Source organism: Lissotriton vulgaris, unplaced genomic scaffold (assembly GCF_964263255.1).
Source record: "Lissotriton vulgaris unplaced genomic scaffold, aLisVul1.2 SCAFFOLD_1232, whole genome shotgun sequence".
Lineage (NCBI taxonomy): Eukaryota > Metazoa > Chordata > Amphibia > Caudata > Salamandridae > Lissotriton > Lissotriton vulgaris.
The window spans coordinates 604,593-621,765 of record NW_028247607.1 but is presented as its reverse complement, the minus strand read 5'-3'; the positions used below and the strand labels follow the sequence as shown (position 1 = coordinate 621,765).

The 17,173-nt window shown below is 43.9% G+C and overlaps 1 protein-coding gene across 3 annotated transcripts in view; it reads right to left on the bottom strand.

The window, feature by feature from the left end:
• The window catches only part of LOC147665135 (GTPase IMAP family member 1-like), a 113,305-nt gene that overhangs the window by 5,577 nt on the left and 90,555 nt on the right, over positions 1–17,173 (bottom strand). For 2 of the 3 annotated variants that reach the window (XM_086949743.1, XM_086949745.1), the window contains one exon: positions 7,468–7,514. In XM_086949743.1, the coding sequence (XP_086805869.1) occupies positions 7,468–7,514 (47 nt within the window). The remainder of the gene's footprint in view (positions 1–7,467; positions 7,515–17,173) is intronic. The other variant, XM_086949744.1, reaches the window with a different exon arrangement.

The window sequence follows — 17,173 nt, the reverse complement described above, 5'->3', positions numbered from 1 at the left end:
ACTGTGAACTACGTAATTCTACTTAGGCCCTCATTACAAATGCCTTGGAGGAAAATGTGATATCTATTGCACATGTTAAGTGTGATAAATAGCATCAATCGTCTGAAAATAGGACATAAGATGCAGCTTTTAGTGTTCTCTGGAGTAAAACCTGCATGTGCTGTTATTTACAAGGCACTTATCCCACAGCTAAGTTTTTCCCAGGTACATTTGGCAAAGGAAGCCTGTTGAAATTTACCTGGGAAAAATGTTGTGGTTGTGGGGCTTGCAATGTGGATATGTGCTGTACCACTGTACCATGAGCTACAATACATTTAGAAATAAACTAGGTCAAACAGAATCGGTGACTGTAACCACTTATGTTCATATAACACAACATTTTTAAGCATGGTACAAAGGTGGGCACTACAAACTACAACACTTAAAAAATATATCTCCAACTTTCTTGAAATTGCTGGTCCTTTTAAAGCTATATCGAATTCTAAATGACTAATCAATACTCCACAGCCCACAGCATAATTAAGATATTCACAAGTGCTGTGATTTAAAAAAAAGCAACATAACTGATGCCCTTCTGTTGTTTTGAATCTTTTATTTGTAGGGTCCAGAATAAAATACTTTGTAAACTTAGCATTTCCTGAAAACTGTTTAAGTTAAATATATAAATGTGTGCTCTACATTACACAGGCTACAGGATATTTTATAGTTTTGCAGGACTGGGTTAGCTATTGTATCGAGCCCCTAAGGTTGCAAAGGTAAGATGCCTTTGTTGGAATTCAAATTCAAATCCATATCCGGCGGGCTTTAGAGTTGGTTGAGTGACTGGAGGATCAAGCCAGGCTCGAGACCGATGCCTTGCTCTGGCTCACCTTGAGGTCCTCTAAGACCCTTAATACTGAGGTTTTTCATTACCACTCACACTCTAACCTCATGTAGCAAGAATTAAAAACAAAGCATTGACCTGTGATGTAAAACTGGAGAAAGTAATAGCCTTCTAGTGTCTGAAATTCACAATGAGAAACCAGAAAAACTGAGTTTAATCCCAGCTTCCTTGATTGACTGAATGCTGTCATCCTAGGCAAAATTGAATTCCACCTTACCTCCTTTTTTTTATTATTGCATATGGCAGCACCTTGAAATATGTGGACACTGTATAAAAACATCTTGCATTTGATTTAATAGTCTAAAATGCTTCCACATGTATAAAAAAAGATCTAGGCCACTTTTAGAGTGCTCATGACAACTGTCTTGCCTCTTGGGGCCAGATGTAGGACCAATTTTTGCATGCCCAAATGGGTTAGCGACCCGTTTGCGCATGCTAAATTTGGAATGGTCATGTACTAACACAATTTAGCGAGTCGCAAATGAATTGCAACTCGCAACAAAGTATTTAGAGATTCGCTATTTGGAAAGGGAGTTCCCTTCCAAGTAGCGACTCTGTAACGTATGTATGGATATTTTGCAACCACTATTGAGGTTGCAAAACACTTGCAAATTACCACCTTCTTCAAGAGGGTAGTAATGGAGTCGCAAATGGGAAGGGGTTCCATAGGGAGCCCTTCCACTCTGTGATAGGTTCTGAAAATATTTTTGAATGGAAGACAGTGGTCCCAGGGATGAATTAAAAAAAAAACGCTTTATTTAAAAGCAGTCCCAGTCATGTTGGTCTGCTGAGCCCAGAGGGCCACCATACCTGGGAGGGCCTGCCAATTCAGATGGGCTCATAAATTGTGGAGAGCTCATTAATATTCATGAGCCTCGCAATTTGTGACCCCATTGGGAATCACAAACAGTGTTCAACACACTGATGTACATGCAAAATAGTGCCTCGCAAATTGTGAGTCACAAACGACTCGCCATTTGAAAGGTGCTATTTTGTGCGTCGTACATCTGACCCTTAGTGGCTTATTTATGGCGTTTTGATGCAGGGGCGTGCAACAAGAAAACCCAGCTGCGCTGCTGTACACCAAAGTGAAAGTGCAGGAATGCATCATATTTTTGCAATGTGGTGCATTCCTGTCATTTCACCCTGCATTGATGCTGTTTCTGCAGCCTAGCGCCAATGCAAGCAACCTTGCCCCACGGTTCAAGGGTACCTCCGTTGAATGTAGGATTGTTTTTGTGCAGGTAGGGTCACCTTTATGCACAAAAACAATGCTAATAGGTTTTTTCCTTTTTCTATGTGTACTGCAGAATGCAGCACACATAGAAAGAGGAAACTGAGAAGAAATTAACATATTTCTCCTTGCTATGCATACGGATTTGGCACTTCCCCAGGTTTACATGACTTTGTGAATCTGGGCACCATCAAATTCCATTGGTGTTGCATGGGAAAACCCACTGCAACACCCATAGAACGCCTCTGGGGCGCAGAGTAAGGTGACCTACACCCACATGCATCAAAATCAATTGCATTCGCAAATGGTGCGAATCGCAATTTTCGGCCGTTTGCCGTTTCACAATTTTAGGAATCTCAACCATGTTGTGATTTCTACAATTGCGATTGCATTTAAGAAATCGCAATTTCAGATGTTTTAAATGCAATGCATGATCATTTTTTTATTGAGAATTTAATTTACCGAAAACGTTCAAATATGCACAAATTGCATTTTTGAAAGTTTTAATTTACACACACACATGCCCTTGGGGCATATGTGTGTGTAAATTGCATTTGAAGTTACATTTCAGGGGTGCAGGGAGGGGTTCTTTGGACCCCCCCTGCACCCTTGAAATTGCATTCACATTTTGCGAATCGCAATATGAAATTCGCAAAATGTGAATGCCTTCCCATTAATTCCTATGGGCCTCAATGGGAAGGGTTTTCCTTAATTGCGATTCGTGAATTGTGAATCGCAATTAAGGAAAAATACCGAATCCCAAAACAAAATGTGAATTTTTCATGCATTGCCGTTTGCGATTTCTAAATTGCGATTCCTTAATTTTCGCAATTTAGGAATACCAAACGGGTGCAATGGTGCATGTGGCCAATAGGGATTTGCGCTGCATTGCCTTAGTCATGATTTATGAGTCCACTCGAAGCAATGCAAGGTGGCTTTGCATGGCATATACATCGACATGAGAGCTACTTATCCAAAGTATGTACGGCAGGATGTCGGAGTGCATTACATCACACACATATAGATACAATGACTCATAAATGTGAAAGTCAATGTATAGGAAATGTTAATTAAGACATTGAGAGCAACAAGATATAAGAGTCAGATGTCTTCAATACTGGTAGGCAGTGGCATAGTGGGGGCAGGGCTACAGGGTTGGTTGCTCCTGGCGTGATATTCTGAGGGGTGCAACATTTTGAAAGAAAAACATTTGTGGTGGAAGTGACCCGAGTCTCTTCGATGTTGTTGTCTGCAACTGCAGTTTATTATTCTTGCCCGCCTTTCTCCGCAGAATGGCTGCACAGACATGACCCCTCATGCATCTCTCATGGCCTCGGGCAGGTAGGAGCTAATTGCGCTGCTTCCCGGTGGCATGAGAGCAGCGTACCCAGTGGCACAACCGTGGAACATCTCTTGTGGTACCACACTGCCGTACAAGGAATTTGTTTCTGCTTTTCGGCAGGCGGAAGGAGCATTTCAAGCTTGATTTCTGCGCTTGCTGCCTGACATCATGGGTCAGTTTGAGATGGTGGGTTGAGTCACCCGGGGGTGTGGCATCTATTCATTCTTTCATCCATTATTCAGTCTCTCACCATTCATTCTGTCCTTCCATCTGTCCAATCCAAACCTATTCAACCATTTCCAAACCTATCCATCATCTATCTTTCCATCCATCATTTCACTCATCCATCCCTACATCCACAGTTTCACTCATTCATCCATCATCCATCCAAATCATGAGCTGAGCCTTTGTATGCAGAGCTGCAGACAGAAGAGGCCCATCAAGAAGTTCACCATTGGTGCAGTTCCTACAGCAAGGGGTGAGGCGGAAGGGAGGGGGGGGGGGGCACTACGCCCCTGCACATGGGCAATCGGAACACTTGGAAGTCATGAGTCATGCCTGAGGTGACTGTGACATGGTGTTGTTTCCAGGGCTTTAAGTGTGTTGAAAAAAATTGTGGGTCTCTCCCAAGGGCGCGTCCAATGTAAATAAGGGTGTGGCTTAAAACAGGGTGGCTAAAAATCTGTGCTTAGCATAGTGTGCTGCCCGACTGGTTTTTTGCTAATTCTGTTATTGCATCCAGATATATAATATATTATACCTAAAACAAGCCAGGACTACTGGCTTTGTCAATGGCTGTTAGTAGCATAAAATAAAAAAGCAGCATCTATGGCTTCATTGTATAATATATTGAAAATGCTTTAGTTCCAAAATGATGAGAATGTGAAAGACCCATAACCCCTTCTTTATAACTTATTTCGCTGGCTTCTATACAGTAAATGGATTCTGACCATTCTTTCATTTTGTGAGGTGCAACGGAGGTCCTCATCCTGGGCTCTTCACCCTCCGCCTGGGACGACTCCTGGTGGCCTCCCGCCCTGGGCACCACACCCAAACCGACAGACCATGCACGCAACCTGGGCTTCATCCTGGACTCCTCCCTCTCCATGACCAGGCAAGTCAACAACGTCTCCTCGGCGTGCTTCAACATCCTACGCATGCTACGGAAGATCTTCTGGTGGATCCCCACCGAGACCAGGAAGACCGTAACCCAGGCCCTCGTCACTAGCCGACTGGACTACGGCAACGCCCTCTACGCCGGTACCACCGGCAAGCTCCAGAAGAGACTCCAGCGGATCCAGGCGCCTCAGCCAGACTCATCCTCGACATCCCACGAACCAGTCACATCTCCGGACACCTGAGAGACCTTCACTGGCTCCCCGTCAACAAAAGAATCACCTTCCGCCTCCTCACCCACGCACACAAAGCCCTACACGACCAAGGCCCGAGCTACCTCAACAGCCGGATCAACTTCTACGCTCCCAAACGCCACCTCCGATCAGCCATGCACGCCATCGCCGCCGTCCCCCGCATCCGAAGAGCGACTACAGGAGGAAGGTCCTTCGCCTACCTGGCCGCCAAGACCTGGAACTCCCTCCCGACCGACCTGCGCCTGACCCAAGACCACCTCTCCTTCAGGAAGAAGCTGAAGACCTGGCTGTTCGAGCAGTAGCGGCACCCCCCTCCCCCAGCGCCTTGAGACCCTATGGGTATGTAGCGCGCTCTATAAGTGTCATTGATTGATTGATTGATTAAAACAGAATGCCCTGCCTGGACCAAGGCTGGAAGAGGCCCACACTATTGCTGTAACAGCCCAGCCTGGCCCATTGTCATTCTGTATGTGAAATTCTTCAGCCGCAGATAGAATGACAATGTGCATTTGGTGCTAGTCTTGTACTCAGAGGAAGAGTGCAAAGCAGCCCCATCAGGAAGTTGAAGTTTCTCAAAAATGCCCAAAATTATGAACTGAAGGCATCCGTAAAAGATATCATCATGGACAACGGACGTGAGATACAAATCAGGGACAGTCCGTGAACTTTACGGATGATTGAACATCCTACCAGAAGGTCAGGCTGGCAGTCACCAACTTCAGTCCGGGCATCCCAGGCAATGGCAGATGATGGAGGGGCTGAAGCCTGTTCTGCCCAACAGGTATTGTGTGCCTAAAGGGCCGCTCACTTGAATCTATGTCACTCTCGGCTGATATCAGCTGTTCGTGACCCTTTCATAATGTTCCACTCTGTAAACGTGTATATACATAACCATGTCACCTTTTTCATGCTAATTCAGATCTATTTTTGCACTTTCATGTTGAGGTGTCTTATATTCAGCCATTCTTTGCTTTGTAATGAATTAACTAACCATACGTAGTTGTCTGTGGTTATTCTGTGGCCAGAGAATTTCTTGTTCATTGATTGACAAATTAACACGTGTTCTCCCCTTCACACTTTGATGCTTAAAGTTATAGTTTATAGCTATAGCTTATAGTTGCAGAACTTATGGACCCGGCCCTTTCAAGCCTGAGAACAACATTTAAGGGGATTGGGCTCAGTCAACTTGCTGCTAAAGTGAAAGGACAGGAATGTGCTGTATCTATGGCACATTCCTGCCCTTACCTCCTGCACTGGCACTATTTCAGCATTCCAGTGCCTATGCAGGCCCCCTCGTACCATGGTGCAAGGGCCTCTGCATCGGAGGCAGGATTGTTTTGTCGCAGTAAATGCACCTTCCTGTACAAAAAAAATATCCTGTGAGGCACACTGCAGAACACATGGAAGAGGAAAAAATAAGGAGAAATAAAGATCTTTCTCCTCATTGTGCCTTGCATGAGGTGTAAGGGTTTGGTGCATCCCCTGTTTTACAAGTACTTGTAACTCTGGGAATGCTTAAAAGCCATGGGTGTTGTGTGGGAAAACACAACACAATGCCCAAGGAATGCCTCCTTGATGCAGAGGAAGGCACGGATGCTCAAAAATATGGTTGAGAGGTTTGCGCCACCGCTGCATCACTAAAGCCACTAATGCCATTTTAAACTCTTGTTCTTAGCACTTGTTTAACAACTTCTGACACCAGAGGTCGCATTTGTACTGCCTGGGGTAGCCAAGGGGAAGTCAGCGGTCACAATTGCCACCCAGCCTTTGTTAATGGGTAGCCATCCACAAAGGCTACCCATCAAATCCAGTGCATCCTTATTGCCTGAGTTTTATGGAATTATAGCAAAATGCTTATGAGACTTTAGAGTTTCACAATATATCTGTGGCCAATTAAACATAGGGTGCACTTTCTCTGTTTGCACCAAAGCGCACCTGAAAACAGGCGTGCAGGGTGCAAACAAAGAAACGGTACATTTAATGTGCTGCTCTGGGGCAGCTGTTAACTCATGCTGCCCTGCGGGCACTGTATTGAAGTGAAAAACTGAGCTGCTGCTTGAAAGCTGCTCTGCGTTTCACTCTGCAGGCGGCGATTCACCTGCACATTTGAGAAGGGAGAGAGAACCACTTGTTGGGAGATGAGCGGCTGCGCCTGCTTGCATGGGGACTGTCCTGGGGGGGTCCAAAGTATCCCTTTCCCCCCTCCAGAGGGCTACCATCAGTGGGCACAATAACAGCATGCCACCGTTTATATGGCACACTATCAGTGCACCTCATGACAGCTTCTTTGCCTTTGCACCTGTGTCTATAATACAATGCAGGCACCAAAGTAAAAGGAATACCTCCTTTGTATGGGGCCACGCTCCCAAGCAAATGAGGGAACACCCTCTGGTGATAGCGCTATATGTGCACCAGCACTATCTGATTACAGAAAGGGCAGCACAAGTGTCTGCCACCCTTTCCGTAATACAAAAGTGCCTCTTGGGCAAGCAAAGCGGTAACAAATGCACGTTTCACCCAGTGGCCCCTGGTGGTCATTCTGCAATCCATAACATATATGGATAATACCTCACTAGTCCCACCCTCCCCTTCAACAACATTCCGGGAAAAATCTGTCCAGCTCAGATCTGCTACTTACCTTTATCTTCACCTTGGGTAATTTGTCTGCTTCCATTCCCCATGCTTCTTGAAAAGAAATAACAGAAGGTTAGTGGATCTCCACAAGCTCATTTAGTCTAGGCAGGGGAGAAGATAGTACTTGCTATCAATCAATAATTTTTCATATTGCAGACATTTTAGTAAAGCAAGAGCTGGTTCAGTAAAAGGAACTGCATTCAATCTGAAACATTTCAAATCATAGAGGTCAATTTACACAGATAGTTTTCAATTTCCTACATACGGATGCAGATTTACTTATTTCTGCTAATCACAGGCCAGAGGTTTATTACTGAGTTCCCTTTATACAGAACAATTATGTGTTCACCTGAAATCTGTATAATGCCACAAAGCGCAGAACAACATTTGCACCCTAATATTTTGTACAATCATCTGTCATCATTTAATAATTCCTCTAATGTAAACCACAACAAGAAATGTATTGAAAAATCAAAGGAATAGGGAAAAAGATGAAATACTAGTTATTTTCACTTGTATTAATTGATGTAGGCCATGTACTGAATATTGACTATGTCATTGACTTAAACTATTTCCTTTTGTTAATTCATGTTGATTTCATATAGATTGCAGTATAGGTTGCAAGAGACTATCTATCACTCATGTGAAGCAAAGAGTTGAATGTTTTAATCAAACATCATGTTTCCTGTATTCACAAAAATGAAACCTGACATCAGGTTGTTTATAAACATGTCTTTGTGTTTTAGCTAATTTTCAATTTAATCATAAAAGTTTGCATTACACTTGCTTAAAGTGTAAAGTTCAAGTAGAAGCTGCAGTGGTGGCTGGTAAACTTTGAACGTGTGAGACTTAACACTTGCCTAGTGATAGTGACTGAAGAAATTGAGCCTGGTTTCTTACAGGAAGTGTTTTGGGGGTAAGGGCTTTCACCCCTCAGGAATAGTTTTAAATAAATGGGGTCACAAACTAGTAAATAGTGCAAATATTGCAATTTAAAGAACAATTTCACCTACCTCTTGCCAAAAAGCCAGGGGCTGTAATTGGACAGTCATTAAATATTCAAGCCCTTCCATTGTGTAACAAGCCCATGAAGCCTAACACTCCCAAGGAGTTCACCCTATTTGTTTGTAATGTGCTATAGGATCCCTGCCATATGTCAAAGACTACCTCCATTTTTACCAAGGCCAACATTGTCATTTGCTTCCATTTTGCTTGTGGCATGATTCCATTATTGTCTTTCCTTATGCAAACAAATACGTCCAATGTACAAGTGCCAGTATTTTGCTATGAGTGCTCCCAAGGCAAGCATTTTCTCCAGTATCAGTGCCAGCATTGATCCCCATGTGCCAAGGATTCCCATTAGTATGTCATCAGACTAGCATCTAACAAAGAATCACTACAAACCAGGCTCAATGAGATGAACATCAGTGGCTTTGCATGCCACCCATCACTGAATGCCAAGGTATTTGAATTGACCTTGGATACCAACCTGACCATCAAGGAACACATTTCCAAACAAGTAAGACAGCCTGGTACCTGCTGTTGGAAAGTGGATTATCAGTAGTGCAACTGTGCATCTGCCACAGTAACAGCAAAAATTAAGAAATATTGTTGGTGTATGTTACTGATATTGGGTTGGTTGTTGTTAATGAGCCCTAGGAGGCCATATTATAAAGAAATATACGTTCTTACAATGTATTTGTGAGTGTGAATGGGCCCAGCTTTCCAGCTGAAGATATTTAAATCTGGAGAGGCCTGCTCCGACTTTGTCTCTAAGTTGATCCCCTGAAACAAGAATACTGTCAGCGATCAGGTCCCCCCAGACCAGTAGCCCAGCATCGCTCAAAGGTATTGCCAGCCTATCCCTCAATTGCTCTGGAGCACCAGGAGAGTCCCAGAGGAAAGCCAGGTTGGAGAAGTAACCAAGCGCAGCCGAACCCCTCAGTTTTGCCCATGTTTTAGCTAAGCCCTGGAGAACCTTCAGCTTAACCTTTAAAAAAAACTTTGGATCACCATTTTTAACAGAAATCCCTCCTCCGATAAATTAGCACCTCTAAGCATAGCTAGAAACATCCCCCCTGCACCGGTATTAACAGGACTTTTCGAGAGCATACACAAGTGTGAAAGTTGGAAGGCCCAAGCATAAAGCTGTAGATCTTGTAAAGCAAGGCCTCCCTTCTCTCTGCTCCACCTCAGCTTTTTCCATGCAATCCTAGGTGATTTATATGCCCAGACAAACAAATTAATATCCCTCTGCAGCATGTCGATGGTAGATTTTTCAAAGCGAAGGGGAATTAAATTGAAGAGGAAAGTAATTTTTGGAATTATTGACATCTTGACCAGATTAACTCTGCCTATAATGGATAAAGGGAGTAGGGCTGAAAATTTTGTTAGCCTCTGGCACTCCCTAGCCACCATAGCTAGGTTAGTCTTGGCGATCTTAGTGATATCTTGAAGGACATTAACCCCCAAATATCTCAATTTGGAACTGGTCTGATGCTGTTGCTCGGATCCTCCAAGATTCCAAGCCATCATTTCTGTCTTTGAGGCGTTGATTTCATAGCCTGATACCAGACCAAACTCCTGAGCTAGGCTGACAACGGCTGGGAATGCTGTATGCAAATCAGCTGAAAGGACAAAAATTTCGTCAGCATACAGGGTTACCTTCCTCTCCCATTCCCCACACTTAAAAGGCTGGATGTCAGGATCGACCCTAAGCCATTGAGAAAATGGCTTAATGTATAGGTCAAAGAGAAGAGGGTAGAGTGGGCAGCCCTGTCTGGTTCCCCTAGAAATCTTAAAGTGGTCAGTAGTGTTACCATTAACACGAAGTCTGGCAGTTGGGTTCTGATAAATCGACTGAACTGTGCAAAATAATTTTTCCCCCAGTTTAAATTTCCTCAAGACCTCCGACAAGTATGTCCAATTCACCCTGTTGAAGGCCTTGGTAGCATCTAAAGTCATGGCTGCTAATGGGAGAAAATATGCAGAAGCCAAATCAATTGCACAGATAAAGTCATACGTAAGGTCTGAAAGCTGACGACCCCTGACAAAGCCCTTCTGATCCAGATGAAGAATGTCTCCCGCAATGAGGCCCAATCTTGCTGCCAATATTGAAGTGAAGATTTTATAATCTGCATCTAGAAGTGATATTGCCCAATTTCAGAATTATAGTTGGGTTGTTCCACGAAGCAGGAAGCTTTAGGCCCTCCAGTAATATCTGATTAAAGAGCAACGTCAGGGTGGGGACGATCTTATCGCGCATTAATCTGTAGCTCTCGGCCGGGAGCCCATTGGGGCCCGCAGGCTTCCCGTTCTTACAGCGTGAAATGGCTTCCCTGACCTCTGCATGAGAAAAGGCCTGATCTAAATGCTGTTGCTGATGAGGCTTCAGGGAGGGAAGAGGGATGCCTCTGTACGCTATCTCTGTCCACCCTTTTATCTTCACAATAGATGTCTTGAAAGAAGGTCTGGAAAGCATCACAAATGTCCTCATCTGAAGAATGAATAGCATTCCCATTAATAATTTCTTTGATGTGGTTTCTCTCCCGTCTGATTTGGTCTTCCACATGAGAAGTTTGCCTGCCCCTTCCACATACTCGAAGTGGTCGATTTTACTTGCCTCCCATCTTCGAGTAAGCTTGGTGTTCAAGACATTCTCTAACTGACCCTTCAAACTGTCAAACGTAGCCAGACGTTCTTGCTGGATTTTAGGGGGAGCTTGGCAGAATAGATTGGCTTCAGTCTCCTTCAGCTTAGCTTCGATAGCTGAGGTCTCTTCTTTGTATCTTTTATTTTTATAGCTGGACCTGCTGGTGATTTGGCCTCGTAAGAAATCTTTTAGAGAATCCCATATGATTGTTATTAAAGCTGATCCAGAGTTTACTTTAAAAAAACATTTGATTTCTTGTGATAAGAAAGAGATCTCCTCTTTCTCCAAAAGTAATGCACGGTGGAGAACACCATGTCCTAGTGAGGCTAGGTACTGGAGACTCCAAATCAAGAAGAACCCCTGAATGGTCTGAAAGATGGGATGCCAAGCACGAGATTTCTTTGACTCTGCCTCTTAACGAATAACTTATCAGCATGTAATCTATTCTAGATAGGTGCCGATATTTGTAATTTCGATATGAGACACCTGGCTGCCGGCCTGATCTTTCCCTCCAGATATATACGAAAAGGCAAATTGCTTCATTGCTCCAAGTAACAAGTGCCGAGATTTAGAAGGAACCAGAGCTCTATTGTTTAGAGTATTGTCTAATATGGGATTCAAAACAATGTTAACATCTCCAGCTAGGACTACTGGTTCCGGAGAGTCAAGCAAATAGGAGAAGTTCATCTTAAGACTGGAGGGATCATCTTGGTTGGGTCCATAGTAGCCGACCAAGGTAAACAAGGTCCCCATTATAATGACTTGTTACCAACCAAGGTAAACAAGGTCCCTTATTATAATGACTTTTACAATGACCCATCTGCCACCTGGGTCAACTAGCTGTTGTAGTAGTAGAATCTGAGCCCTAGCTGATTTCTCAAATATAATTAGAACCCCTCTGATGTTTGTTGACTGACTAGTACAAACATATGAACCAACCCATCTTTTCCTTTTAAACAGAGGTGTTGTCTCTTGTTTAAGTAGATGTGTTTCCTGGAGGACAATTACCTGCGCTGGGAAATCCTGGAGGACTTGTATGATCTTATCTCTTGTAGGTCTGGTGCGCAGGCCATTGACATTCCAGGACAAAATCTGTATGCAACTCATGGTGGATTAAACCAACGCCCTGTTGTTAAAATTAGAAATTGAAGACACCAGCACCAGCACACTAACCAACACAATACCAAAACCATTGCTCTTAAAGTTAAGATTGGTAAGATCAAAAGAGGGAGAATGAGGAAATGTTTAATTTTTTACCCCGCTGCTCCCAACCCCTACCCCTGTGCCCCTCCTAACCCTGCCCCCTACCCCTGGAGAACCCTTACCCCAATTATCTGGACAAATGGACTCCAGACATTTCCATCCCGGAGGTACCTGCGCACCCCCACTTCCTTCCAGAAAGTAAGAAAAGTGCAAAATGACTAAGAAACTAAAGGAAAGACCTATCTGATCCTACAGAATAATCGAGGACCGATTAGAAAAGGGAAGGAAGGAGACATACTATCCTATACTTTTTTTTAAATTATTGGTATTTTTTACTTTTTCTATTTTATTTATTTATTTATTTTCTTCCTTAATGTATGACAATATACTCTACACATTAGCCACTTCTGGTGTATAATCACCTATCATTCTAACTTTATCTGCCACTAAAGATAAATATGCAGCCCCAACCAGACCATGATCAAAGCCAAAAAAATGCTCTCCTATGGAGGCCCATTTACTGATGCTACAAAACACCTAATCCGTCTCCTGAGCTAGTTATCAGATGACCTACAAAGGTAAGATACCGCAGGAAAAAAGGGAATCCCTGTCTAGACCTCACCCTTCCCCATAATAGTAAGCAGCTCATCCGCCTCCTGTATCGACCTCACATTGTGCATTTTATTTGTATACATAATTTTTGTGGGTAGATGGAAACTTGAGTTGAGCAACAGGACCGAGCCTCTTAAAGTCATCCAATTTCCTACCCAACTCCCATTGCCTGTTGAGAGTTGCTTGAGCCAAGTCAGATCGAATTTACAATGAAACATCTTTGGCCTTGAGTGACTTGTGTTTCAGAGACAGATTAAGTAGTTTCCCCTTCAGGGAGTAGGTATGAAAGTTTACAAGTATATTCCTTGGCTTGGATCTGTTTGGGCTCCTCCTAATGGGGTATCTATTAATTCTCTGAATATCACTCCTCAGCTCATCCTCCGATTGTTCCCATTCAAGAGACTCCTTTAGGAGTGTGATCACTAAGGACTTGAGGTCATCCCCCTTACTCCCCTCAGGGACATTCAAATATTTCTAGCCTGTCCCGAAGAACCACCTCCTCCCTGTTAAGAGTGGCTATATCCGCTACTCCATGATACACTGTTAGCTCTCCCACAGTACCCTCTAAAGTCTCAGTTCTAGCATTTAGGAGAACCACTTCCCTCTCCAAGGACTCACAGAAGCTCCTAATCTCTCCTTGATTGGCAGCCGATACCTCAAACCCCCTTTTAATGTCAACCGAGAGCGAAGTAAGGAGGGCCTCCAGGGAAGCCACTGAGGGTCCTGCTACCCCATGGGCCATCGCACCTACATCAGAAATGACCCCTAAGCCTGCTACCACCCCCTGGGGCATTCCCTGAACTACAACTTATAGACCCTGCCCTTCCGCCTCCTTTTTCTTTATCCATCTGCATTATAGCAGGGCTCTCAATACTTAAAGTTGGGGTATCTCCTGAGAGTGGGGGGCCACCCGATGCCTCCATGTCACCAGAATCCAAACTAGAATTGACTGGCCTTACTGACACTCTTCTAAAAGGCTCACCCTGCTTCTCAAGATTCAGAAATTCTTGCAGTACTTTAAAATAGGATCTTAATGAGGTCATAATCCTGAGTTTAGTGTCTGAAGGGGAGCTTTTGGCCCTACCAGGTTTTGCGCTCCTTCCCTTGACTTCACCACAGAGGAAGGTAGAACTGCTATTCCGTGGGGCAAAACTAAACACACTTGTGGCATGTCTAATTCCCCGACTCTTCTTAGTGCTACCAATGCTTGATCCCAAATTGCCCTGAGAGAGTTGTTTAGGGCTTTTCACAGCCAATTTTGCTTTTAATGGAACCTGGGTCCCCCCTCCATGTTTTTTTCCTTTTCTGAAAGCCTTAATGGTAGTTGGAGCAATAACTGAAACAGCAGCACTTCTTACCTGGGACTGGGAGTCAGCCCAGACCCCTGGCCCCATTGTACCTGCTCCTTCACCTGCCACACCAATGCCCTAGGGGGGCCACACACTGTTGGGGGTTTTCTCCACTTCAGACTCATGACCTCCAATGGCACACTCCAGCATGGAAGGTACACAACCAGTGCTGCCTCTGCCACAAGTTACCAGGAGGAGACTGCAAGCTGCTGCTCTTCGGCCCCTCCTGAGCTCCAGTGCTGCCACCTGCCACCACAACAGGCGGGGAGAAACTGGAGCCGCCGCAGCTCCAAGACACATCTGCGGCATGAAGAGAGACTCTTCATAGAAGCAGAATAAAGGCCCCCTTAAGGGCTAAACAACAAACCACATTGAACAGGTAGGGAAATGCTTCTCAAAAACAGCTGGAAGGCATAGGCGTGTGGTGGGTACTCCAGGTGCAAGTGGCAGCTCAGCTAGCTGCTGCCATGTTCTCCCTCCAACCCAGCAACACTACACAGTATTAAAAGCCTCTCTTGCCTCTTTCTATACCACATTGGCCTCTTTCTGTACTTCTTATGTCACTTTCTGTTCCTCTCTTGCTTCTTGCTGTACCCCTTTTGCATCATTCTACACTTTTTTGCTTCTTTCTAGACATCTCTTGCCTCTTTCATCACTTCTTTTGCTTCTTTCTGAACATCTCCTGCTTCTTTCTTCACCTCACTCTCTTCTTTCTGTACCTCTCTTGCCTCTTTCTGTACCTCTCTTGTTTCTTTCTGCACTTTTCTTGCCTTTTTCTTCACCTCACTTGCCTATTTCTGCACTTCTCTTGCCTATTTCTGCACCTCTTGCTTCTTTCTGCACCTCTCTTTCTTCTTTATGCATCACTCTTGCCTCTTTCATTTCTACTCTTTCTTCTTTATGCACATCTTTCTTCTTTCTGCACCTCTTTTGCTAATTTCTGTTCTTTTACTGCGTCATTCTACAATTCTCTTGCCTCTTTCTGCACCTATCTTCTTTCTTTCTATACCTCTCTTGCCATTTCATCACTTCTTTTACTTTTTTCGTTACCGCACTTGCTTCTTTCTGCACCTCACTCTCTTCTTTTTGAACCCCCCTTGCCTCTCTCTGTACCTCTTTGCTTCATCTTCTCCTGTCTTACTTCTTTCTGTACCTCTCTTACCTCTTTCTGCACCTCTCTTCCTTCTTTCTGCACCTCTCTTGCTTCTTTCTGTATCTCTCTTGCCTCTCATCACTTCTCTTCCTTCTTTCTGCACCTCACTATCTTCTTTCTGCAAGCTCTCTTGCTTCTTTCTGCACTTTTCTTGCTTTTATCTGACCCTTTATTTCTCATTCGGTACATTATCTTGCCGCTTTCTGCATTTATGTTGCTTCTTGTGGCACCTTTCTTCTTCTTTCCGCACTTCCCTAGCATCTTTCTGAACTTCTCTTGTTCCTTTCTGTACCTCTCTTGTCTCTTTCTGTGCTTCTCCAGGTTCGTTCTGTACCTTTCTTCATCTGTCTTCGTCTTTCTTAATCTTTCTGCACCTCTCTTGCCTCTTTCTGTCCCTCTCCTGCTTCTTTCTGCCCCTTTCTTGCCTGTTTTTTGCACATCTATTTCCTCTGTCTGCGCCTCATTCTCTTCTTTCTGGACATCTCTCACCTCTTTCTGTACCTCTCTTGCTTCTTTCTTTATTTTCTTACCTCTGCATGCACTTCTCTTGCTCCTTTCTGAACTTCTCTTGCTTCTTTTTGTATCACTCATGTCTCTTTTATCACCTCTCTTGCTTCCTTCTGCACCTCTCTTGATTTTTTCTGCACCTCGATCTCCTCTTTCTGCACCTCTATTGCTTGTTTCTTTACTTCACTTGCTTCTCTCTGCACATCACCTGCTTCTTTTTTGCATTTCTCTTGCCTCTTTCTGTACCTCTCTTGCTTCTTTCTGTACCTCTCTTGCTTCTGTCTGAATGTCTCTTGCTTCTTTATGCACCCCTCTTGCCTTTAGAGCTCATCTTTGGGCTTGTAGAACCTGGACTTAAGAAATCAAAAGACGTTGTATTTAAATCAAATGTAATCTACAATTCTGAAATATTTTATAAATGACTAAGTAGATTAATAAAACCATTTTCATTTAAATCTGCCTTTAAGTTCGTATAGCAGTTTTGTGCATGCTATGAATTCAAAATAATGACATCAGCTGAACAATGTTTGCCCTTGAATAAATATAACTATAATTAAAACATTTCAACAAATTCAAATAGGTAAAAAGTGATTCATTTAAATATTTGGTCACCCCTCCTGCCCCTATTGAGGACCCAGGACTTGCCCAGGCACGTTGTGAGGAACTTGCCAAATTCTTCCTCAACAAAGTAGCTACCATATACTCATCTTTTCATGACCTTCCCACCGGACTCTCCCCGACACCTCATATGGCTCTAATCCAACTTAATGAATTTTCTCCTATAGACCTCTCCACCACTCAGAGTCTTTTAAGGAACTTAAAATCAGGCTCCCCGAATGACCCTGCACCCCCCACTAAAATAAATCTGGTATCAGACACTGTGGCTCCAGTCATTCAGGAGGTGATCAATGCATCGTTGACTTCAGGAATGGTGCCGCCAAACTGGAAGCAGGCCAAAGTGAAGGCCCTGTTGAAGAAATCCAACCTTAACCCTGAAGATTGGGCAAATTATCGTCCCATCTCCCTTCTGCCCACTGTTAGCAAACTCACAGAGAAGTATGTCAATTTTTTACCGGCTACCTTTCTTGAGGATGACAACCTCTTTCACACTACGCAGACAGGGTTTAGGAGAAATCGAGGCACCGAAACAGCGCTTATTGCAGTGGTTGAGGAGGCAAGGAAGATCGTAGACAGTGGGAATCATGCGGCCATTCTATTATTAGAGCTTAGCGCG